The sequence below is a fragment of the Chiloscyllium punctatum genome, chromosome 29 (genome assembly GCF_047496795.1).
Source record: "Chiloscyllium punctatum isolate Juve2018m chromosome 29, sChiPun1.3, whole genome shotgun sequence".
NCBI lineage: Eukaryota > Metazoa > Chordata > Chondrichthyes > Orectolobiformes > Hemiscylliidae > Chiloscyllium > Chiloscyllium punctatum.
Genome location: NC_092767.1, coordinates 61799080 through 61826069, shown reverse-complemented (window position 1 = coordinate 61826069; position 26990 = coordinate 61799080). Strand labels below are relative to the sequence as shown.

The 26990-nt window shown below is 41.0% G+C and overlaps 1 protein-coding gene across 3 annotated transcripts in view; it reads left to right on the top strand.

Moving 5' to 3' along the window:
• supt5h (SPT5 homolog, DSIF elongation factor subunit) overlaps positions 1–24040 on the top strand; it is a 79117-nt gene extending 55077 nt beyond the window's left edge. For all 3 annotated transcript variants that reach the window (XM_072549216.1, XM_072549214.1, XM_072549215.1), the window contains 9 exons: positions 329–436; positions 1317–1419; positions 3032–3159; positions 4348–4453; positions 4593–4751; positions 7939–8107; positions 8470–8673; positions 9877–9972; positions 20284–24040. In XM_072549216.1, coding sequence (XP_072405317.1) covers positions 329–436; positions 1317–1419; positions 3032–3159; positions 4348–4453; positions 4593–4751; positions 7939–8107; positions 8470–8673; positions 9877–9972; positions 20284–20475 — 1265 coding nt within the window. In that variant the 3' untranslated portion in view covers positions 20476–24040. The remainder of the gene's footprint in view (positions 1–328; positions 437–1316; positions 1420–3031; positions 3160–4347; positions 4454–4592; positions 4752–7938; positions 8108–8469; positions 8674–9876; positions 9973–20283) is intronic.
• Positions 24041–26990: the final 2950 nt, after the last annotated feature.

Genomic DNA, 26990 nt, shown 5'->3' with positions numbered 1-26990 from the left:
TGATGAATTAGGAATCCAATACTGGGCTTTGTGGTGAAGCCCTCTATTCTCAATAAAACGTGATCTGAAATTTAATATGATGCTGGATTTTTGGTATGGACAGTTTTATCAAGTGTGTGACTGCAATGTTCAATCTATGTTTTAAATATTGTCCACGTGTCCATTGGTTTCAGTTTATTCTAATGGCTTCAAACATTTGTCCCTTAATAATCCCGTTTTGGTGATGTGCACTGCTGAAACGCAAGATGTGTCTATGCCTTTATTCATCATGACTTTATTGACATCTGCTTTTCTGCAATTAAGCTGATTAAATGATTGAATTTTACAGCCCCTCGAGGTGGGTTTGGAGGACAGGGGGGAATGGGCCGTGGTCGAGGTCGTAGAGATAATGACCTGATTGGACAAACGGTGCGCATTTCACAAGGACCATACAAAGGTATGCTATGAAACAAAGAACTTTCTTAGTTAACACCATGCGCTGAATATTCAAAGCAATGTACACAACAAAATCTCAATATACCCCTAACCTACAACAAAAGTAGAAATTGGAGAAACTCGGGGCAAAACCATTCAGCTGCAGAATCATTGATTCAAAGCATTAACTCTGCTTTCTTCTGACAGATGCTGCGAGACCTACTAAGTTTTTTCAGCAAATTCTGATTTTTATTTCAGATATCCTTCATCCACAGTTCTTTGCTTTATTTTAACACCTAATCTCCACATTTCCTGGTGTACAACACTATGATTATTGAATCCTCTTTGCCAGTTTATATTTCGATGTTTTAAACGTTTTTCTGTCATTTTTTTTTAAACATACAGAAATCTATGTTTGTAAGTTTCAAAAATTCTCCAAACAACTGACTAATTGCATAATAAAAATACTGAGACTTTTAGATAGCGGTTATATCAGTGGGATCATGAGAAGTGGCAAGGACATGGGAAAGCAGCATGGCTCCCATTTAATCCCTCAGCTGCCACTAAATTGTAATGAATCGCATTGGCATCCCACCAGCACAGTGGAAATCTTTTGTCAGCCCTTCTGCCCCCTGACATGTTTGGGGGACGCGGGGAGGTGTTTGTTGCTGCTGAGAGACTGCCAAGGGGCTTGTCCTCAATTACGTAGCTTCTGTGTAGTGTTGCTACAGGGGAACACTCCCTATATAGGCAAAAGGTAACACTTTTATAAACAGTCCATTTGAACATTGCAATGTACAATGTATAGGATGAATCTTTGTTCACTGCCTGGAACTGGGTGCTACAGCAGAGTTTGTTCAGTTCACTATTACAATACTGAGCATAATTAATTGTGTCCATAGGTTACATAGGTGTGGTAAAGGATGCGACAGAATCCACAGCTCGTGTAGAACTTCATTCCACCTGCCAGACCATTTCTGTAGATCGCCAGCGCCTCACTACAGTGTAAGTATAGAGTTCTAGTCAAAAATAAACTGCATTTTGAAGTTGAGAATGTGTCTGGTATTCGAGTCAGTTGAATGGATTATATCCGTTGCTAGGACAGCAGCTTCTCTTTGCATAGTTCCTTGAATCTAATAAAATGTTATTTCAAAAGATTGTTTCAAAACAAATTATGGCACTATGCCAGATAAGAGATTGTCAGGTGACCAAATGTTTAATCTAAAAGATCGATTTTATGGGAGTATCTGAAAGGAGGAAAGCCAGGTCATGAGGCAAAGAGTTTTAGGTAGGGTGTTTTAGAGCTAGGAACTAGACAACTGAAATCATGCTCATCAAAGCTGAAGCAATTAAATTGAGTATGTTTAAAGACAAAAATTGGATTCCGGATATATCAGAGAGTTATCTGACAGAAATAGATTAGAAATAGGGAGCGACAACACGATGGAGGGATTTAAAACTAGCCTGATAATTTTAAACCTAGATTTTGCTCAACTAGAAATCAGTGAAGAACTACAATAGGCCTTACTGCAAGTAAAGACATAAGGAATTTGGTGACCTCATGTTTGTGAAGGATAGAATGTGGGAGGTCAGCAGCGAATGCTTCTGAATAGTCCGGTATTAAAGACATAAAAGAAGATTTTGCAGTACATAAACTGAGACATGGGTAAAGGAGGGTGATGGATGTGAAAATTGAGAGGCTTTCATGCTGAAGTTTTGTTTGTGACTGGAAGCTCTACTTGGGGTCAATTACAACACTAGGCTACGACAGACTGGTTTAATCTTGGACTGTTACCGGGAAGAAGAATGGAATTGGTAGCTCAGGGCCAGAGTTTGGAGTGGGAGGCAAAATCAATGGCTTTGATCTTCCTGTTATTTACTTATATTGGTATGATCCCTTCATTGTACTTTGGTGTATATAAATCAGTAGCATAATTGAAACAAGCTGGGTTGTGGTTTTAGAAAGTGGTATATTCCCTATGTAGGGCCTGCCTCTGATGTCCCATGGTGAGAAAATAGTTATCTAATGTGCAGTTTTGAGTCTTACGAATGAACGTCGACTGCTTGAGGTGATGGTCAGGTGGGTGCCTGATACCTGCAGATCTTAATCCAAACAAGATTTCAGGTGGAGGAAAGAAAGGGTCAAGAGAAGAAGTGTGACTGATTCTGACAATCCTTATAATATTTCTAATGACTTCAAGTCTAGAATTATTATGATATTAATTTGTGTAAACTTGTTCTATCTGGAAATCTTCACTTACTTAGCCTTAGTGGGAGTGTTAGCATTATCTTGGTTTCTCTCTAGTTTTCTTCAAGCCACCTTCAGCCCACCTGTCAATGTTATCCACCCATTTAATTTTTCTTCTTTTCTATTTTTGCTTCAAGGCTGTCAGGTCTTCATTTCCAAGGTCATACATTTCAGTCTTTCTCCTTGTTGTATTTAGCAACCTTTTTGATTTGTGAACTCTTACTCTTGATCCTAATGTATTTGCTTGTCGTTATGTCCATCCACTGCTGTAACCCATTACAGCCTGGAGATATTGTGAGCTTAATGGTTCCTGATGGTGAATTTTGTTTGTAGGAAAATATACAAAATACTTTCATCTTTGAATTTCAGGGACTCAAAGAAGAAGGGTGGCTTGACATCTGCTTACAGTCGTACTCCAATGTATGGTTCCCAGACGCCAATGTATGGCTCAGGATCACGGACACCCATGTATGGCTCTCAGACACCTTTACATGATGGTAAGATTGCTTGGCCAGACAGTATTGTGAACTCATTGCTCATGGGTATGGTGGAAGTGGAGACATTAATTTCATAGGGAAAATAGATGGCAACTTAAAAGGTTGCCGGGCTACAGGGATGGAAAGGGTGAACTGAACTGATCAGATTGATGCTAATTCCCAATTAACAAACTTATTCGGAGAAAAGGCTCTGGTGACTTTGTTACCTTTTTCAATTTTCATTTGTTCACTGGTCATTTTAGTAAAATTTCTGGATCCCAATGAATTCCTTAATTTAGGAGTCAGTGTGAATGTCCTCAAATGTAATAACCTATGCCGATCATATTTCAAAGCTGGCATCTATTGTTATGTCTTTGAGTCACAGTTATGTAGTCAAGAAAATCAAAAACACCGAGCAAACATTGTATTCACAACCAGAAGATCTCCATTTTATGCAGTTTAATATAACAGGTGCTGAGCTTGGTGCCCTCATAATTGATTTCTGCAAACGCATGACCAGTCCATTCATGCTCTGTGTGATCTAAATAACCTCATTATAGAAATTATCAAGCACTGAGCCTTTTTTGAATTTTTAAAAAAGCTGTTTGGGATATTATTGCCCCTGGTGCATTATCCACGGAAATACCTCAATCAATCAAAATCAACATGCCATCCAATGAGCATCCTTTTTTCATGCAGTATAAATTGTTCTCCTTTTCAAATCTGGCATTGTTGTAATTGCCCTGATTAGCGTGGAATGAACAACTTTGACAACATGTCTGTTCTCAGAAATACACTTTTTATTTGTTCGGAAGTGTTTTTAATTCATTTAGAAAGTTGGTTTGTTCAGAAATTAATCTGATTTGAAATCTGTCTGAGAAACCATCCTGTCAACACAGATTTTAAAGTTGGAATTGGCTTCAGGATATAAATCAAATTGTTAAGTACCTTTTTTATTTGCACTTAAAGCTGTGAAGTTTTTGGGAGACTGAAATACATTGCCTGGATGTTGGCTACGATGTGTTTGTGATTGGAATGAAGAAATGAGCTTGTACAGTGTCATCATATGAGACATTGCAGGATCTTGCAGAGTTACAATCATTGCAAAACCTTTACAGCAGTTTCATCATAAATAGTCAAATATTGAGTCTGTTTTTATTCCAGCCTGCATCTGAAATGTTAGTTTCTGACGTATCTCTTTGATTTTAGGAAGTCGAACTCCACATTACGGTTCCCAAACGCCGGTTCATGATGGGAGCAGAACTCCAGGGCAAAGTGGGGCTTGGGATCCAAACAATCCCAACACACCCTCCAGGTAAGTGAAAGCGAAGATTTTCAGTTTGACTTGCAGCGAAGATTAGCATTTAAACAATATATGAATTTATTTTCTTCCACAGAGTGACTTGTGCAGTTTAATTTTTACAAGCAATATTTTCTTTTCTTTAATTGCACAGGAATGATGATGAGTATGATTTCCCTTATGATGATGAGCCCACCCCATCTCCACAGGCCTATGGTGGAACACCCAACCCACAAACTCCAGGCTACACAGACGTGCCATCTCCACAGGTTAACCCCCAATATAACCCTCAAACACCCGGAACACCAGCAATGTGAGTACATATAAAGTCCTATGTTGTGTAACTATATCATTAATTCTCTGAACTCCATTATTTTCTGTTGAAGTACATAGTGCTGATAAGAGGGCACATTACTGGACTTTTCCATGGTTGGAGGCAATCGATTTTTTTAGTAGCTGGTGCACATAGAATTTATTACACAGAAACAGGTCGTTTAGCCCAACCAATTTTTTCCAGTATTTATCATCCACACAAACATCTTCATACTTGACTGCATCTAGTCTTCCCATTACGTCTCCTTAACTCTCAAGAATACATGAAAAGCGTGGAGTTAAGCCCCATCAGACTGAAACAAAGTCTTCACTTCCACCAAGTCTCTGTCTGCCAATAGAATCATGACGGCACAGCAGCTCAATGCATCAAGTCTATCTTTGCTCCTTTTAGAGCAGATGATAGTCTCATTCCTCTGTACAGTTCTGTAGCCAAGCAATTTTATTTTCCTCAAGTGCTTTCCAACTTCTTCAAATCATTCATTATCTCTGCTTCACTGTCCTCATAGGCAATGTGTTCCAGTCATTACCATTGTTTAATTAAAATAGTTTTTCTTCATGACCCCATGTCTCTTTTGCCTGGTCTTGAAATCTGTCTCCATTTCTTTAACCATTAGCTAATGGGAACAACATACCTTATTTAAACATGTCATGACACAGTACAAATGTAACCTCACTATTCAAGAAACTGGAAACTGTAGACCAATTATAGGATGTAACAAGCAGGGAGTGGTGGGCCTGTGAAATTCATTGCCACGGTGCGCAGTGGAGGCCGGGGACGTTAAATGTCTTCAAGGCAGAGATTGATAAATTCTTGATCTTGCAAGGAATTAAGGGCTATGGGGAGAATGTGGGTAAGTGGAGTTGAAATGCCCATCAGCCATGATTAAATGGCAGAGTGGACTCAATGTCTTATGGTAGACACAGGGGAGCCAGTAGATATCCAAAAAGCATTTTATGAAGTGCCATATTTTGCCTTGATTTATTATTGTCATGTATATCTAAGTACACTGAAAAGCTTTGTTTGTGAGCACGACAGGAAAATCATAGTAAGCAAGGACATGAAGTTCATAAGGTGCTTAGACAGACTGAGGCCTACAGGTTACACTGCATAGGAGGTGCACGAAGCAAGGTCAACATTATTTGAATTTAGAGAGCCCATTCATTAGTTTAATAATGGCAGTGAAGAAACTGTTCTCAAACCTGTTGGTGCATGTTCAAGCTTCTGTATTTCCTACGTGATGGAAGAGTTTGTAGAAGAGCATTACTGGAGTAGGAGGGGTCTTTGATGGTGTTGGCAGCCTTTCCACGGCAACAAGAACTGTAAATGGAGTCCATGGATGGGACGTTGGCTTGCATGATAGTCTGAGCTGTGCAAACAACCTTCTGTAGTTTTGTACGGTCCTGGGCAGAGCAGTTGCTGTACCAGGCCATTATGCACCTGGATAGTAAGCTTTCTGTGCGTTTGTAAAGGTTGGCGAAAATCTTTATGGACATGCCGAGTTTCCTAAGCTGCCTGAGGAAGAATATGATTTAGAGATGCTGGTGTTGGACTGGGGTGTACAAAGTTAAAAATCACACAACACCAGGTTATAGTCCAGATTTAATTGAAAGCACACTAGCTTTTTAACTTTGAGGAAGAATAGGCATTGTTGTGTCACCTTGACCGTTGCATCTACATGGGAAGTCTAGGACAGGTCGTCGCTCCTAGGAACTTGACACCCTCAACCTGTGCCCCGTTGATGTTCTCCTGCTTTCTGTATTAAGTCATTGATTAGTTATTTTGTTTTGCCACATTTAGAGAGAGGTTGTTATCATTGCACCATGAAAGCAATCCTTCTGTCTGTTTTCTGTATTCTAATATGTGTACTGCATCAAGTTAAGCATTCAGGGTATGGATATGATTTATTAACATGAATGACGGATTGGTTAACTCCCAGGAAACGCAGTTGGGATAATGCAGTTATTTTCAGATTGACAAGCTGATAGGGGAGTGCCTCAGGGATCAGAGCTGTGTCCTTAACTAATTAATCTGTGGTGATAACTTGAATAAGGGAACTGACTGTTTTGCAGCCAAATATTCTGATTGTACAAAGATAGGTGGGAAAGCATGTTATGAGTATACAAACCGTCTGCGAAAGGGTATGGAACGGTTAAGTGGTTGGGCAAAAATTTGTTAGCTGTTGTATAATGTAAGAAAATGTAAAGTTATCCACTTGTCAGGAAGGATAAGGAAGCAGACTATTACTTAAATGGTGAAGCAGTGTAGAATTCTGCAGTACAGAAGGATCTGAATGTCCATGAATCACGGAATATTCGCATGCAGGTATATCAAATAATTAGGAAGGACCTGGTGTTGACCTTTATTGCGGGGATGTGGAGTATGAAAACTGAGGTTTTGGTATAACTGTACAAAATGTTGGTGAAACTGAAGAAATGTAGAATATTTTAGCCTCTTTATTGGAGAAGAATTAACTTACATTTGGTAATATTTCAGAGAAGACTCACAAGGCTAATTTCTGGGATGAAGGGATTGTTATGTGGGGAAAGCTCAGCAATGCAGTCTGTCTTTGGAATTGAGAAGAATGAGACGTGATCCCTTATTGGAACCTAAAACATCCTGAGGCAGCTTGATGGCTGAGATGCTGAAAGGGTGTTTCATTTAGGTGGAGTTGAGAATTAGTGGACGCAGCTTAAAAAGGAGGGATCTCATGTAAAATGAAGATAAGGAGAAATTTCTTTTCCACTCAGAGCAGTGGAGGTTCAGTTGGCTATTTTGGGGTTGACAAAAGAGTTAAGACTTTGTAGAACAAATAAGAAAGTAAAGTTGAGGCCATGACCAAGATCAGCCATGATTTTATTGATTTGTAGAGCATGTTTGAAGTGCCAAATGACCACCACCTATTTATTATCTCCCAACTTTCTCTCAATCTCCTTTAATATCTGGAGAATAATCCCAGTTTCATCAACCTAATCTTTAGCTGTAAACACCTCATCCATGAACCCATTCGAGTCAGCATCCTCAACGACCTTCATATCCTTTCTAAAGTGGATTGCTATTCGCTCTGATTTTGGCTGCCTTTCTACAATTTGTTACTCTTCGAAAAGGTGGCTCAGGTATGGCTAGTTCAGTCTCCTCATAATTTAATCTTTTGGAATTTGTTTTTCAGGTACAGCACAGACCAATTTTCTCCATATGCGGCTCCATCACCTCAAGGATCTTACCAGCCCAGCCCCAGTCCACAAAGCTATCACCAGGTTGCACCAAGTCCTGTGGGCTACCAGAATACTCACTCACCTGCCAGCTATCACCCAACACCATCACCAATGGCGTACCAGGTACGTTTTAAGAGTGAACCTGTTTGAATTTACTTTTACAAAGACAGCAGCCACTTGTCTGTGCTGGTTTACTGGTTAGTTGATCTCAACTGGGAAGCAGTTAATACTGTAACTGAAACAAGAAGTCCGAGATAAGGTGAGCAGGTCTGACAGCATCTGCAAAGAGAGAAACAGACTTAACTTTTTGAGTCCAATATGACTTCTTCAGACTTGCAAGGGTTTGGAAAATGGTGCTTTTTATATTGGCAGAGATGGAATATAAAATGATGGAAAGTAAATTGAATATTTTACCAGTACATGAACAATATTGTTCTAACTCAATTTGCCTTTCTGTCCCACTCACAGTATGTTTTCTGTTATAGGCAAGCCCAAGTCCAAGCCCTGTTGGTTATAGTCCAATGACACCTGGGGCTCCATCTCCCGGTGCATACAATCCTCACACACCAGGTTCCAGCATTGATCAGGGGTCAAATGACTGGGTAACAACTGACATCATGGTTAAAGTACGGGACACCTATTTGGATGCGCAGATCATAGGACAGACTGGAGTGATCCGCAGCGTGTCGGTATGTAACATTACAGTTGTACTGAATGTTGGTTTTGGAATTTGAGATAAAGATTTAAGCACGCTTTTAACGCAAGGCAATCCAGAGAGAAAGTTTGGAGTCTGAAATATTCAGTTCATTAGTCTGGCATCTGAAGTGAACAAAGAATCACAACCACAGAGCCACAATAGTAAAACATTATTGTGTAAAAGTTACCAGCAACCCAGCAAAATATTCTAGTCACCTGGAAGTGAGTAGTTAATGGAGCAATTGCCCTAAGATCATTCTGGAAATATGATAGAGTGGGATGCATGTAGGAATGTAAAAACCTCTGTGATATGAAACTACTGTGTGTCTGTTGAAAGTGGGAGTGAATTTTCTTTCTTGCAGGTGAGTTTTAATGTCAGTCGTGCTCATGCTGTATCAGGGTTGGTAACTCTTTCACTGCATGTGGGGGTCACAGGCAAAGCTAGCATTTAGTACCTTTCCCTATTGTCCAATGAAGGTTGTGGCCAGTCGACTTCTTGAACTGCTGCAATCCATCTTGTTTGACATAACTAAATGGCTTGCTGCCTACCTCAGAGGACAGTTAAGATTCAAACACATAGTTGTGGATTTGGAATCACACAAAAGCCAGACCAGATAGGAACAGCTGACTTCCTTCCCAAACGACAGTAGTAATCTGGATGAATTTTCACTGCAGTTGGTATTAGTTTCACAGTTAGTATCTTTTTACGTAACAAGTTTTGATCAATTAAATTTAAATTCCATCAGCTGCTGTCATGGGATTTGAACTTGTCTCCCCAGGGCAGTTGTGAGAGAGTGTAGATTAGTCATGGCATTACACAGCACTACCATTTCCCCCAAATATGGGATATTCAGTGCAGGCTCCTTCTAACTGGTCAAAGATGTGCAGTTTTGAACTTGCAGGACCAAATATCTCTCAAAAGATATTGGATTGTAGAATTGTGCTTATTATTTGCATTCTTTATTGTCTGTTCAGCTGAGCTATCGGGTGAAAAGACATGCTGAAATTTGCTTCAGTTTTAGTTGCACCAAATATTAACTGAATGAAAGAACTGTTTGTTGTGTTCAATTACTGCACTGACCATTGTGTGGGCAAATCTTTAGAGAAAATGGGAAAACTTTTATGGTTCAGGAGGAGAATGTAAACTTCTAATGCTTTGTAGTTTTGAAGGAATGTTAAATCTTTTTTCCCTGCAGGGTGGCCTTTGCTCCGTGTATCTGTCTGACACTGACAAAGTAGTCAGCATCTCGAGTGAACATCTTGAACCTGTCACTCCTATGAAAAGTGATAAGGTAAGAGCCAACTTGCTAACCACCTGTGCCTGAGTTGCTGCAGAAACTCCTTTTGATCTTCTACAATGTATAAAATTGTCTGTTATAATCTTTGTTTCCCCATTCCTCATGAAGTTCAACACCCATATTCTGATCAGTCACAAAAAGCCTTGGAAAAGATCAATAAAATTGGGGCGGCAAATGACTCAGTGGTTAGCATTGCCTCACAGTGCCAAGGATCTGGGTTCTGTTTCAGCTGTAGACTTCTGTTTCAGCTGTGTTTGTGTGGACTTTGCACATTCTCTCTATGCCTACGTGGGTTTCCTCCAGTTTCTTCTCACAGTCTAAAGATTGTTCGATGGATTCCTAGTTCGATGGATTGGCAATGCAAAATTGTCCGTCGTGTCCAGGGATGTGTAAATTAAGTGGATTAGCCATGGGGAATGCAGTGTTATAGGGTAGGGTTGAGTCTGGGTGGGATTCTCTTTGGAGGGTTAGTGTAGAGTTGATCAGCCAAATAGCCTGCTTCCATACTGTAGGGATTCTATGATTCTAAAAGTCTGTTTTGATTCGAAAGTTTGCAATAATTTGAAAGATAATGAATTGGCAAATCTCTTTTTTAATTGATATGTTTTTTTTCAAAAGAGCCTTAATGAAAGGGACACTGGATGATGCTGTGGGGTTTAGGCACAGAACATTCACTTATGGTATTTTACAGTCATAATCATTGAGTCATACAGCATGGAAAGAGACCCTTTGATCCAACTCACCAATGACAACCAAGTTTCCCAAACCACACTAGTCACACTTGCCTGTCTTTGGCCCATGTCCCTCCCAAACTTTCCTATTCACATACGTGTCCAAGTTGTAATTGAACCAGTGTATACCGCTTCCTCTGGTTCATTTTACAAAAGAACCACCCTGTGGAAAAAGTTGTCCCTTGGGTCCCTTTATAAATTTTCCTGCTCTCACCTTAAAGTATGCCCCCCTCATTTTGAACTCTCCCCACCCTCGAGAAAAGACCTTTGCTATTCACCTTCTCTATGCCCCTTATGATTTTGTAAACCTCTATAATGTCACACCTCAACCTCCTACGCTCAAGTGAAAAATGTCCCAGCCTTTCCCTATAACTCAAACTCTCCAGTTCCAGCAACATCCTGGTAAATCTTTTCTGAACCCTCTCCAGTTACAGTAGGGCAACTGGAACTGTACACTGTACACCAAAGGAGGCTTCATCAATGCCTTGCACAACCTCAACATGAGACCCCAACTCCTATACTCAGTCGGTAAATGTGAGGACTGCAGATGCTGGATCCTGATGAAGGGCTTTTGCCCGAAACATCGATTTTCCTGCTCCTCAGATGCTTCCTGACTTGTGCTTCCAGCACCACTCTAATCTAGACTCCTATACTCAGTAGTCTGAGCAAGTGTGCTAATCACCTTCTTAATGACCCTGTGTACCTGTGACACAACTTGAAGTCCTTGGTCTCTCTGTTCGACAACACTTAACTGTGTAAGTCCTGCCCTTGTTCACTTTTCCAAAATGCAATATCTCTCATTATTTTGGTCAAACTAAGCTCAGATCAATGGTGATGAAAGCTTCCTCTTTCACCTTGCTGTAAGAGTTGAACATTAATTGAGCCAGGAGAAACTATTTAATGTGGATGCAGTTTGTTAACAAAACAGCAAGCCTTAATTAGATTTTAATTGTTAAAACTTTGGAAGAACAAAAACTTAATTGAATGGGTAAACAGAATAGTTTTTTTTGAGTTCGTTGTTGCAAATGAGTCAAAGAAATGTGTACTCTGCATCAAACCAAACATGGAAGTTCGAAATTGTTGAAACACCACTCAAACCCCAAGCAAGAAATTCATAAAAATATAATTCATGCAAATAAATGCTGATATTAGATTGATATTTTATGGAAAAAATCATATATTGTGTGTATAAAAAAATACAACACCGCACAGGAGCAGGCCCTTGGATCTACCAAGCCTGTGCTGATTTCTAATCCTTATTGAAGCGTGTTTATTGCCCATGCATGGTTTTTATCCCTCTGTTTGCCTCCCGTTTACAGAAGAAACTCGATTATCCAAATACCAATTATCTGAAAATCGGATTATCCGAAGGAGATCTCGAGGTCCCAATGGAAATATTACTTCAAAGACGTGTTTCCAACAATGATCGCGTCTATTGTTTACAGTGGTTAAACAGGCACTGTCTCCAAATGACTGAACTCCTGCCCTCTCTCTCTCTCTCTCTCCTTTCCACACTTTCCCTGGAGTTCTACACGGGGGTGTACCCTAACCCCACCACCCTTCCCCAGATATTCGCTCCGACATTGTCCTGTACAGGGCAAAGGTGGAACCTGTCAAAATGTTGGAGTAAAAAGTTATGTCTGTGGGTTGGGGAGTCCAGAACTAGAGGGCAAAGGTTTAGGGTAAGAGGGAAAAGAGACCTACTTTTTCACACAGTGAATGGTACTTGTATGGAATGAGCTGCCAGAGGAAGTGATGGAGGCTGGTACAATTGCAACATTTAAGAGGCATTTGGATGGGTATATGAATAGGAAGGGTTTGGAGGGATATGGGCTGGGTGCTGGCAGGTGGGACTAGATTGGGTTGGAGGATCTGGTCGGCATGGACGAATAGGACTGCAGGGTCTGTTTCCATGCTGTACGTCTCTATGACTCTGTGTGTGTGTGTGTGTGTGTGTGTGTGTGTGTATGTGTATGTGTGAGTGAGAGAGAGAGGGTGCGCTATTTGGAGACTTACCCCACAAAGAGGGGTGGGTATCTACGGAGGTGGGTGAGATGGTGTTGGGCGGGGGCGAGGATGGGTTCGGAGTGGGGGGGGGGGGCATGTTGGTGGTGGGGCCTTGTGCACTGTGTGCTGCTACAGTCTCATGAATAGGGAGTAGACTTTAAAATCTTTGGCCCCCAGAGGAAAGGCATTTTATCAATTAACTGAATGATCGATTATCCAAATGAAATAGTGCCCGCTCATCAAATCCAGATAACCGATGTTCCCCTGTACATATCTATCATGATATGTCTTAAACATTGCTAACATGCCTGCTTCCAACACGTCCACTGCCTGTGCATTCCAGACACCCACCAGCCTCTTGTGAAAGATTCTTCCTGCACTTTTCCCCATAACTTTCTCCCTCTCACCTTGAACCTGTGTACTCTTGTAGTTGACCTTTTCAACGTGGGAGAAAGCCTCTGACTATCCACCCTATCTATGCTTCTCATAATTTTGTAGACCTCAGCCTCCATTTTTCCAGTGAAAACAATCCAAGTTTATCCAACCTCTCCTTGTAACTAAAACCCTTCAGACCAGGCAATATCCTGACAAACCTTCTGTGCATCCTCTCCAAAGCCTCCATGTCCTTCTGGTAGTTTGGCTACCAGAACTGTATGCAGTATTCCAAATGTGGCCTAAAGTTTTATACATAATTTGCCAACTTATTAACTGCCCAGCTGATGGAGACAAGCATGCTGTGAATGAATTCTTGACTACCTTATCCACTTGTGTTGCCACTTTCAGGGATCTCTAGACCTGTATGGCCAGATCCCTCACTATGTCAGTGCACCTCAGGGTTCTGCTATTTATTGTATAATTTGCATCTGAATTTGACCTTCCAAAATGCATGACCTCTATCTGTCATTTCTTTGCCCAAATATGCTGTCTATTTAAATCCCACTCACAATCCTCCTCACTATCTGTAACTCCCCAGTTTTGGTGTTGTCTGTAAATTTACTAATCAGATCACCTACATTTGCTTCCAGATCATTTAATATAAATTATAAACAACACGAGTCCCAGCATGGATCCCTGCAGTAATCCATTAGTTACTGATCTCCATTCTGAAACTCTTTGTCTTCTATGACCAAGCCAGTTTTGTATCCATCTAGCTAGCTCACCCGGATCCCGTGAGACTCTACCTTTCGTACTTGCCTGCTATGAGGTACTTTATCAACTGCCTTACTAAAGTCCATGTTTACAACACCCACTCACTGCCCTTCTCTCCTCAATCATTCTTGTCACCTCTCAAGACTCAAGCAGATTGGTGAGACATGACCTTCCGTCCACAAACCCACGCTGCCTATCACTAACAAGTCCATTTGCTTCCAAATGTGAATAAATTCTGTGTGTTGGTATCTTCTCCAACAGTTTCCCCACTACTGATGTAAGGCTCACCAGTCTGTAATTAACTGGATTATCTCTGCTTCCCTTCTTAAAGAAAGGAACAACATTGGCCATTCTCCAGTCTTCTGAAACCTTACCTGAGGCCAAAGAGGATGCAAAGATATCTATTAAGGGCCCAGCTATTTCCTCCCTTGCTTCCCACCTGATCCTGAAATAGATCTCATCTTGGGACGTGTCTACCTTAATACATTTCAAGACACCCAACACTTGCTCCTTCATTATGTTGACTGACTGAGAGTATTCACAAATGTTCTCCTAACCTCAACATCCTTCATGTCCTTCTCTTTGGTGAATACCAATATAAAGTATTCATGAAGGATCTCACCCACTTCCACACATAACCTCCCTCCTTTATTCTTAAGTGAGCCTACTCTTTGCCTAGCTATCCTTTTGCTCATAATATATGTATAAAATGCTTTAAGATTCTCCTTACCCCTGCTGACAAAAAAAATTCATAGTCCCTGCCTAACTCCCCATTTGAACTCCTTCCTCATTTTTCTATATTCTTCAAGGATTTCATCTGTTTTTAGTTGCCTCGAGCATAGGTACACTTGCTTTTTTTTTTGAATAAGCTGATAATTTCCCTGTCATCCAAGGTTCCTAAATCCTGCCATTCCTTTCCTTAATTTTCACAGGAACATGCCTGTCCTGCACACTAATCAATTGTCTTTAAAATAAATGTCAGATGGTTTTATCCTCAAATAGTTGCTCCCAATCCACATTCCCTGATTCTTGGCTAGTTCGGTTATAGTTGGCCTTCCCCCACCTTCATCCAACATCCGCTGATGTCCTTATCTATAAGCATCCAAAAGTTTACAGAATTATGGTCACTATTCTGAAAATGCTTCCCCACTGAAACGTTGATCACCTGGCCAGGCCCATTTCCCAATTCCACGTCCAACACAACACCTCCCCCGCTGGACTATTCACATATTGTTTCAACAAAACCCTCCTGGATATACTTAACAAATTGCTCCCCATCCAAAGTTCCAGTCAGTATGTAAGTAATATTAGACTAGACGGGATTGAGGTTCATGAGGAGCTGTTAGCAATTCTGAAAAGTGTGAAAATAGCTAAGTCCCCGAAGCTGGGTGGGATTTACACTAGGATTCTCTGGGAAGCTAGGGAGGTGATTTCAGAGCCTTTTGCTTTGATTTTTGTCATCATTATCTACAGAAATAGTGCCAGAAGACTGGAGGATAGCAATTATTGTCCCCTTGCTCAAGAAGGGGAGTAGAGACATCCCTGGTAATTATAGACCAGTGAGCCTTACTTCAGTTGTAGGTAAAGTGTTGGAAATGATTATAAGAGAGAGGATTTATAATCACCTAGAAAGGAATAATTTGATTAGAGATAGTCAACACAGTTTTGCAAAGGGTAGGTCATGCTTCACAAACTCAATTGAGTTCTTTGAGATGGTGACCAAACAGGTGGATGAGGGTAAAGTGGTTGATGTGGTGTATATGGATTTCAGTAAAGCTTTTGATAAGGTTCCCCACGGTATGCTATTGCAGAAATTAGAGGCATGGGATTGAGAGCGATTTAGCAGTTTGGATCAGAAATTGGTTAGCTGACAGAAGACAGAGGGTGGTGGTTGGTGGGAAATGTTCATCCTGGAGTTCAGTTACTAGTGGCGTACCGCAAGGATCTGTTTTGGGGCTTACTGCTGCTTGTCACTTTTATAAATGACCTGGACTAAGGCGTAGAAGGATGGGTTAGTAAATTTACTGATGATACTAAATTCAGTGGAGTCGTGGACAGTGCAGAAGAATGTTGCAGGTTATAGAGGGACACAGATAAGCTGCAGAGCTGGGTTGAGAGGTGGAAAATGGAGTTTAATGTGGAAAAGTGTGAGGTGATTCACTTTGGAAGGAGTAACAGAGTACTAGCCTAATGCTAAGATTCTTGGCAGTGTGGATGAGCACAGAGATCTTGGTGTCCATGTGCATAGATCCCTGAAAGTTGCCGCCCAGGTTGATAGGGTTGTTAAAAAGGCGTACGGTGTGTCAGCTTTTATTGGTAGAGGGATTGAGTTTCGGAGCCATTAGGTCATGTTGCAACTGTACAAAACTCTGGTGCGCCTACGCTTGGAGTATTGCATACAGTTCTTGTCGCCGCATTATAGGAAAGATGTGGAAACACTGGAAAGAGTGCAGAGGAGATTTACCAGGATGTTGCCTGGTATGGAGGGAAGGTCTCATGAGGAAAGGCTGCAGGACTTGAGGCTGCTTTCGTTGGAGAGGAAAAGGATGTAAGAGGTGACTTAATAGAGGCTTACAAGATGATCAGAGGTTTAGATAGGATGGACAGTGAGAGCCCTTTTTCCTCGGATGGTGATGACTACCATGAGGGGACATAGCTTTAAACTGAGGGGTGATAGATATAGGACAGATGTCCGAGGTAGGTTCATTACTCAGAGAGTAGTAAGGGTGTGGAATACCCTGAGTAGTAGACTTGCCAATCTTAAGGGCATTTAAATGGTCATTGGATAAGTATATGGGTGATGATGGAATAGTGTAGGTTAGATGGGCTTCAGATTTGTTTCACAGGTCGGCGCAACATCGAAGGCTGAAAGGGCCTGTCGTGCACTGTAATGAAGCATTGTGATTGCACCCTTCCTATTCCTGAGCTCTGCTCATAATATCTCACTGCATGATCCCTCCAGGATGACCTGAACACAGCTGTGAATATGCTCCCTGACCAGTAATGCAACTCCCAAACCTCTTTTGCTTCATCTGTTTTGTCTAAAACATCAACACAGCAGAATATTACGCTGACAGCTGCTGTCCCTCATTCAACTATGTCTGTATGATAGCAACAACATCATAATTGCATGCATTAATCCAGGCTCTATGTTCATTCATCTTGTCTGTTATATTTCTTGCATTAAAGCAAATACAGTCCAAGCTTCCAGTTCTGCTAAGCTCAGCAATCTGTCCCCTGACTACACGTCCTCTTATTTATATTTGCCTTAGTCTCAAGCTCTTCCCTGGTATCTATATTTGCTGATCTACTGTTTAAACCTTCCTGAGTGACACTATCCTCCCTCCACGATATTGGTGCCCCTCCAGTTTAGATCCCCCTTGTACATTTTCCACATTCCCTGGACGATATCCCAATTATCCACATAACTGAAGCCCTTCCCCTTACCCCAGCTGTTTAGCCACATATTTGATTGTTTTCTGCCTCAGTTCTTAGCCTCAGTAGTGCATGGGGAGTAATGCTGAGATTATTACCCTGGAGGTTCTGCTTTTCAGTTTACTACTTAACGCCCTGAATTGTTGATATCACCATAAGACATAGGAGCAGAAGTAAGGCCACTCGGCCCATCGAGTCCATTCTGCCATTTAATCATGGCTGATGGGCATTTCAACTCCACTTACCCGCATTCTCCCCATAGCCCTTAATTCCTTGTGACATCAAGAATTTATCAATCTCTGCCTTGAAGACATTTAGCGTCCCGGTCTCCACTGCATTCCGAGGCAATGAATTCCACAAGCCCACCACTCTCTGGCTGAAGAAATGTCTCCGCATTTCTGTCCCGAATTTACCCCCTCTAATTCTAAGGCTGTGTCCACGGGTCCTAGTCTCCTTGTCTAACGGAAACAATTTCCTAGCGTCCACCCTTTCCAAGCCATGTATTATCTTGTAAGTTTCTATTAAATCTCCCCTTAATCTTCTAAACTCCAATGAATACAATCCCAGGATCCTCAGCCGTTCCTCGTATGTTGGACCTACCATTCCAGGGATCATCCGTGTGAATCTCCGCTGGACACGCTCCAGTGCCAGTATGTCCTTCCTGAGGTGTGGGGATCAAAGCTGGACATAGTACTCCAAATAGGGCCTAACCAGAGCTTTATAAAGTCTCAGTAGCACAACGGTGCTTTTATATTCCAACCCTCTTAAGATAAATGACAACATTGCATTCACTTTCTTAAGCATGGACTCAACCTGCATGTTTACCTGCAGAACCTTGTCACTGTTCCTACTTATGTCATTTATGCCAATATGGATAATGATTTCTGTTTGCTTTATCTTCCTGTTTCAGGATGCTCTGTATCTGCTCAGAGACATCCATGACCCTGGCACCAGGGAGGAACATAGCATCCTGAAATGTCTCTAGCAGCCACAGAAGAACCTGTCTGTGCCCCTGACCATTGAATCTCCAATTACTATTGCTCTACTATGCTTTGTCCCCCTCTCTGCACAGCAGAGCCAGTCGTGGTGTCACTGCTCTGTGCTGCTGCTGTTACCTACAAGGCCATCCCACTCATCTGTATCCAAAATGGAATGCTTGTTTGACAGGGGGCAGCTGCAGGTATATCCAGCACTGACTGCCTGCTCAATCTAATGGTACATAAGCCATTTGATTCAGTGATTCAGTTTCACTAATGTAAGCGTATTAATTTGAGAATAGTTTATAAATATATAAACCCGCTGAAAACCTTTGGTATTTCTTTTCAAAAACTGTTTGCTTTAAAACATATTGCATTACCTGGATAACTTTATTCTTGGCTGGGTTCTGGTGGGGGTAGGTTGTGTGGTCTTGTCTAGTGTAATATAATTAGTCAGCTGATACAGTCTTCTGGATCACTTATCATGCAGGAACAGATACCTATAACTAGCCCTTCAGTTTAAAAACAAAATGCATTGTACTGCCCTTTTATTATTAATTTTAATGACTTCCTTCTTTCCTTCTGCAATTTAACGAGTTGTGAAACAGATTACATCTGAATACTTTTGTACACAATTGAGTGAGTTATGTGTCAGTCAATGAGAGGGTAAATCATGGAGTAAATGAGTTTGATTAGTGACTACTGTTATCTTGATCTGACTTTCATGACTGTGCTGTGGGGAGAGGTTGAGGAGTACATTGTCCATTATGTTGGCTTCAGGGTGCACAGGCTGTGTGCGCTTTGCCGGCTAGGGCAGCATTTATTGTCAGACCTAATTGTCCAGAAGACAGTTAAGTCATCCACATTGCTGTGGGTCTGGAGTTATGTGTAGGCCAGACCAGGTAAGGATGATAAATTTCCTTCCACAAAGGACATTGGTGAACCAGACAGGATTTTATAGCAATTGACAGTGGTTACATTGTCACCATTAAGCAAACATTTCAGTAACAGGATTTGAGCTATAGGGAGAGGCTGAATAGGCTGGGGTTGTTTTCCCTGGAGCTTTGGAGGCTGAGCGGTGATCTTCGAGAGGTTTATAAAATCATGAGAGGCATGGATAGGGTGAATACACAAGGTCTTTTCCCTGGAATGGGGGAGTTCAGAACTAGAGGGCATAGGTTTAGGGTGAGAGGGGAAAAGTTTAAGAGACCGAAGAGGCAGCTTTTTCAGAGGGTGGTGCGTGTATGGAATGGACTGCCAGAGGAACTGGTGGAGACTGGTACAATTACATTTAAAAGGCATTTGGATGGGTATATGAATAGGAAGGGTTTAGAGGGATATGGGCCAAGTGCTGGTAAGTGGGAATAGATTAGGTTAGGATATTTGGTTGGCATGGACAGGTTGGACCGAAGGGTCTGTTTCCATCCTGTACATCTCAATGACACTGTAACATATTTTTAAAATTGAATTCAAATTTCACTATCTGCTATGGTGGGATTTTAACCCAAGCTTCAGAACATTTGCCTAGATTTCTGGATTATTAGTCAGTAATGTTATCGCTCCACCACTGCTTCCCCATGTAAATCTTGCATTGTATCTCTGTGAGGGTCACAAAACTTTTTCTAAATATCTTTTATTGTATTAAACTTGTACTCTTAGCAAGGACTTAGAAAGAAAGAGTTTACATTTAAAGAGCACGTTATATATGTGGAATTGGGTATAAGAAGCTCATGATGAAAATTTGAGAGAAAAACATAAAACATTTTATGTTCTTCTCTCAACTCTTGTGGTAGTTCAGAATCTTAATGCAATCTTATTGGGAAGACACTTAGCTGTAAGATTGTCATGTCTACTTGTGTGGACCTGTTATCCACTCTGATGCCCTCCAACTGGTTATGGAGTGCTAGACGCTGTGGATTGGGTGCCGGAGCTGTGAAGCTTTGTACTAATTAAAGAAATAGAAAGCTGCAGATATTTCAACTGTGTAAAACATTTTTTGTCTGTAGGTGAAGGTGATTCTAGGTGAAGATCGGGAAGCCACAGGTATGCTGCTCAGTATCGATGGTGAGGATGGAATTGTTCGAATGGAACTGGATGACCAGCTGAAGATTCTCAACCTGAGGTTTCTTGGGATCCTCAGTGAAGAAGGGGCATTGAGTACAACACCCTCTGGCAAAGATGTATATAGTCGAAAGTAAAATTCTTTTCTGTGAAGTTTTTGTTCAGATTTTTAGGTTTCCCTCTTGTGTTCTTGCTTTGATAATGTCTTGCTTATTGTGGCCAGATGTTAGCAGTGGTTTGTTAAAAAGATTGAAAACAGCATCAACCAATTGTTTGAGCAAAAAACTGAATGTGGATTAATTTTACTACAAAAAGCAAAGATTTCTTTTTCCCCCCCTGAAAGTTGTTTGATGCAAGAAATGGGTTATAGCTGCATTTTGTAGGGTTTTTTTAAAATTTAAACACAACACAGAATGATTTGTGTGTAAACAGGTAACTGAGTCTGTACATGTGATGCTTGGAGGCAGTGAAAACTTTTGTAGCAATTGAATAGCACTCCTACGGGATGATACTGAAGGCTATTTTTATACTAAAAAAATTGTACAGATGTGAGAAGTCACATGGAAGAATATACTGCTTTGACAAAAATTACGGTAACTATTTTTTAAAAAAGCAGTGTGTAAGTTTGTATTATTGGAAACATTTTAATTTGGCATTTCTTTTGAAAGCTTTTGAAGGATCCTTTGAAATTAATTTAGTACATAGTATTCCATCTTCACACTTCAAACACAAATCTCCAAGTGCTTCAGACTGCATTAAGAATGAGTTGTTCCTTATATCCACTTTCTTGACGTACTGTTTATTATTCCAGATCCCCTCTGATTGCATTAAGTTTCAGTCAAGATGACCAGTTTAAAAAATTGTACCATAGCTGGCCAGAACATATTTGAGGATAGTGAGGCAGTGAATAATCAGAATTGGACTTATTAAACTAACTTGAAACTGAGAATGTACATCAGTTAGATGCGAATCCTCTACTTTTCAGTCTTTACATGAGTCAAAGGCAAAGGGCCTGGAAATTTTTCTTTGTTGAATCTGTTGTTTCTTTTCCTTTTCTCTGGTTATGCTGGAGACTTGCAGTATGTTAAGAGTGAATGACGTGCAGTGACAGTGATCTGAAACCATCAGCCTCACCACATGTTATGCACTGGATGGACATTCTCTTGCCCACAAATATTAGAATGTGGGAGTGGTGTTATTTTGAAGATTCCTTGTTTCTAAGGCTAGTGCAGAATTTTCAGGTGTGTTAAGTTTCACTCAGGTGCCTATTTGTGGGCGGCACGGTGGCACAGTGGTTAGCACTGCTGCCTCACAGCGCCAGAGACCTGGGTTCAATTCCCGCCTCAGGCGACTGACTGTGTGGAGTTTGCACATTCTCCCCGTGTCTGCGTGGGTTTCTTCCAGGTGCTCTGGTTTCCTCCCACAGTCCAAAAATGTGCAGGTTAGGTGAATTGGCCATGCTAAATTGCCCGTAGTGTTAGGGGGAGGGGTAAATGTAGGGGAATGGGTCTGGGTGGGTTGTGCTTCGGCGGGTCGGTGTGGGCTTGTTGGGTCGAAGGGCCTGTTTCCACACTAAGTAATCTAATCTATTTTCACCCACAAAATGGATTTTTTTCCCCATCAAGCTGTCTCCCATTTCCCTCTCCCTGAATAGTGGGCAGCAAGTGTGTGAGCCCCATGATCGCTGTCTTTGCACAACCTCCATCACCCCAGAGGCTGAGGAACTGATTAGAGCCTTCTGCTTTGTATAGGTCAGCCAACTCAGCTCCTACGCTGGCACTGCTGTGTCATTTGATTCTTTTTCTGCAATATCTTGAGGGCCACAATTTGTGGAATCCTGCTAAAGATTCAGCAGAACAAGAGAGTTATTCTGATTTTCCATCATTGTCATGTTGGGTTACCAGACTCTCTGTATACTTTTATCATTTGATGCTGCTGAGCATTGCAGGAGAAACGTACATGGCCCAGATACTACATTTAATGCAAATTGCTTAACCAGCAACATTGTGTTTAACTAAAAGTTAAGATGCAAAGGCACAAGAAAGGATGGGATGGGGTAATGTGATTATATCACAGAGGCAGTGAGCATCATTGGAATCCGGCTATTGCTGGGCAACTTGGGATGCTCCAAAGCTGCACAAAGCGTCTCTGACCCACAATGTATACATAACTGGCATTAAGTACTATGCAGGAGTCCTGCATTCAAATTGGAAGAAGTATGAATGGATTTTGAATTTTGTACACAGACACAAAGTCATGAAGTTTCTGAATTCACCAAAAAGAATCTGGCTGACTAATTTCATTAAAAACACTGAACCTGCTTGAGATTTCTTAATCTATTGTATTTGTAAAATTTCTGGAGCAATGATTTATAAGAACGGATTCATTCACTCTGTTGTCAATTGGGAAAAAAATCAATTATAAATTGTCTGGTTCAAACTCAATGTCAGTCAAACATTCAGCATCATGAGAACAAGATTTAAAATAATTGTCCCAAGTATCAGAGGACTGCTGACATTGTTGAAGCCAATATTGCCCAAATATTGAATAAGAATATGATTAAATATAATAAATGTTGAGCATAGCTGAGAGAGAATACATTTCATTGAAACTTTTTGACTTACGCTCATCAAGACAAATTCCAAAATACCAAAAAAGAAACCAACATTAATATTTTATGAGAGGAAAGTACTGATTCTTTGGCAAGTGGGTTGTGATCGATATATATTTTAATATGTGCAAGTGTTCTGTACTGCAGAACTTACTAACAATCCTAAATTGGTCATCAGGGTAATTTTTTGCACACTTAAGAGTATGTAGCAAATGTTTTCTATTGTAGAAGCATTTCTAATGTCTGACAGTGTGCTGTGAGTTTGCATGCACACAGTAGGTTTGTGAATTATGCCGACAACCAATTTATATTATCACTCTGGCTCACAGTATGGTGTATTTGCATGTACAAGTTACTGGAATAATCATATGCATTATTATATAGGATCCTATCCTTTGTCATGGAAAAAAACATAATGTGCCTGATTTAACTCAACAAGTGTGACAGCCTTTCTCTGGTTTATTAGGGCAAAACTTTGATCAGTCAAAGTCAACCTGTCTTATTTAAAATTGAATCAAAGCTTGGCAGCTAACAGTCAGTCATAATTAACAGGTTATTAATCTAGACTCTGCACACTGAGGGTTATCTATACATTCTCCATGGCAATGTTTCTACCAGTCAAGAATGCACTTATCAACCAATCAGCACTTTCATTATAAAATAAAAATGTTGGTTTGCCTTTACTTCGGTACGTTTTATAAATTCTCCTGATGTGTGCAAAATCATAGGCTTCAACAAAATGTCTTTTTTCAACAATCCTCAAGTTCTGTACTATACAACAAAGATCTTAAACATGGGGCAGATGTTTTCCATCTTGGATCGATATGTTAGTTTGAAGTACACTTGTGAAATTAGACCCGCTGCAAATGTTCAGTCCTGTTCTATACAAGAAAAAGAGAATGTTTACGATGTTGTTATTTTACAATGGCCACTGCTAAGATCTGCTTCCACTATCTAGTTTGCTGAATGTCTCCTCCTCATGTAAAGTGTATTTCTGTGGTTTGGGAATATCACTGTATGGCCAATATTTGAGCTTATAAACCTATTTTTGTTTGAATGGAGTAAATAAAAAGACTTGCAGATCTTAAAAACATCTGTTGTACTTACTTGCAGAGGGCTGCTCTTTAAGGTTTCTCAAACTTTCTTTGCAAAACTTTTCATTCTCATTCAGATATTGTTCTCTGTGCTGGTAGTCTCTTCTGGGTTCTGATGGTGATGGTTCACATTCCACATCAGTGACTTACCATCCAATTCTGTCACAGGTTATTCATCTAGACTCTGCACGCTGAGGGGTATCTATTCTGTTCTCGTGACAATTGAAGCATGCCTACTCTACAATTCAATAAGGGCATGTCTATACATCTGCCTTGATTGTGCAGCCCAATCCGACACCCTTTACTTCCTTGGTGCCTGGGAATTTTATTGTTAGCCACATTTTTACTCCATGATTGAGGTCCCCCTGAAGAAGGGTTAAGGATTTCCAAGATTCACATATGTCTAACAAGTTTCTCATCCCAGGCTGAAATGACTGACACCTTATCACTCCCTGACATTATAGATGCAGTTTCCAGGAGGGAGTCAATGAAAAGTAATCAGAAACTGGAAATCCAAGATCTACCACTTTCCTTGACCATTGAATGATGATGAAATTACAGGTGAAATCAATTCCACATTCACTGGGAATTAAACTTTGGACCTGGCTGGTCTATGGCTAAGCATCTTGCTGGTTATGTGATTTTGGGAGGTTGGGGTGAGAATCGCAAGACAGTCTGGATGTACACACCAGACTTGCTTCCCACCTGAGCATGTTCAAAGTATGTTCACGAGAATGATTCCAGGAATGAAAAGCTTATCATATGAGGAATGTTTGAGGATTCTAGGTCTATACTCGATGAGGGTTAGAAGCATGAAGGTGCGGGGGGGATCTAATTGAAAATTACAGAATACTGAATGGCCGGGATAGAGTGGATGTTGGGAAAATGTTTCCATTGGTAGAGATTAGGACCCGAGGGCACAGCCTTAGAGTAAAGGGAAAATGTTTTACAACGGAGATAAAGAGAAACCTCTTCAGCCAGTGAGTGGTGAACCTATGGAATTCACTGCCACAGAGGGCTGTGGAGGCAAGGTCATTGAGTATATTTAAGATGGAGAATAGATTGTCAAGGGGATCAAGGGCTATGGGGAGAAAGCAGGAAAATGGGGCTGAGAAATTTATCAGCCATGATTGTGTACACACCGTACACCAACGGGCTGAAAGGCCTAATTTCTGCTCCTATGTCTTATGGTCTTAAAGGGCTAGTTTGAGAGGTTTTATGCTGATTCTTAACGAAGGAAGAAAAGAGTGAAGTAAATATGTAAATTCCAGAGCACAAGGCCTAGGTACATTCCCATTTTAATTGGCAGGGGAATGGGATTTTGCGTTCAAGTGTGTTAGGTCAAATTTTCAGGAACACAGTACTTGATGGATTGTCAGGTTGGAGAATATAGAGAGAGGCAAGACCATGGAAGAATTTGAACAAGTTTAACACTATTAAGACCATAGAATCAGAGAACTGTACAGCATGGAAACAGACCCTTCAGTCCAACTCGTCCATGCCGACCAGATATCCCAACCCAATCTAGTCCCACTTGCTAGCACCTGGCTCATATCCCTCCAAACCCTTCCAATTCATATACCCATCCAGATGCCTTTTAAATGTTGCAATTGTACCAGTCTCCTCCACTTCCTCTGGCAGCTCGTTCCATACACATACCACCCTTTGCATGAAAAAGTTGCCCCTTAGATCTCTTTTATATCTTTCCCCTCTCACCCTAAACCTATGCCCTCTAGTTCTGGACTCCCCCACCCCAGGGAAAAGACTTTGTCTATTTATCCTATCCATGCCCCTCATGATTTTATAAACCTCTATAAAGTCAGCCCTCAGCCTCTGCCGCTCCAGGGAAAACAGCCCCAGCCTATTCAACCTCTCCCTATAGCTCAAATCCTCCAACCCTGGCAACATTCTTGTAAGTCTTTACTGAACTCTTTCAAGATTCACATCTTTCTGATAGGAAGGACACCAGAATTGCATGCAATATTCCAACAGTGGCCTAACCAATGTCCTGTACATCCACAACATTATCTCCCAATTCCTGTACTCACTACTCTGACCAATAAAAGAAAGCATACCAAACGCCCTCTTCACTATCCTATCTACCTGTGACTCCACTTTCAAGGAGCTATGAACCCGCACTTCAAGGTCTCTTTGTTCAGCAACACTCCCTATGACCTTACCATTAAGTGTATACCAGAAGAAATAGGAAAGAGAATAAGCCATATAGCCCCTTCGGCCTGTTTGGTGGTTTAATAGAATCATGGCTGATCTGACATTCCTCACATTCACATCCTTCATGTGCTCCTAAACAATCTGTGTTGGAAGGCAACTCAAATAATGAATGGCATCAGTTCGTTACCCAATGTTTGGGTGTGGGACCAATGGAAGGTGAGAAATTTATTAAGGGAATTCCACAGCCTGGACAGAAGTTTATGTTCGTGTCGAATGAGGAAGCACACACCACCGGAGCCAGATATTACATGGGGATAGTGCCCTGTTAAAGGCAAAACAAAACAAGATATTAAAGAAAAACTGGACGCCTTGCTCTCATTCCACTTATATAGTGCCTTTCACAACCTCAGTACATCCCAATTTAATTTTCTTATCACTAAAACAGGATGTTGTGTTTCGTTCTGGTCACCTTGTTATAGGAAAGATATTATGAAACTGGAAGACTACAGAAGAATGACGTTGCCTGGACTCAGTGGTTTGAGTTATAGGGAGAGGTTGAACAAATTGGGACCGTAAGAAACCGAGGAGGGGCACCTCATAGAGGTGTTTCAGATCATGAGAGGCATGGATAGGATGTACGCACTCAGTCTTTTTACCAAGGGTCGGGGAGTTAAGGATTACAGGGCATCAGTTAAAGGTTAGAGGGCAAAGAATCAAAGGAAACCTGAGGGGCAACATTTGTACACAGTGGCATGCATATGGAATGAGCTGTCAG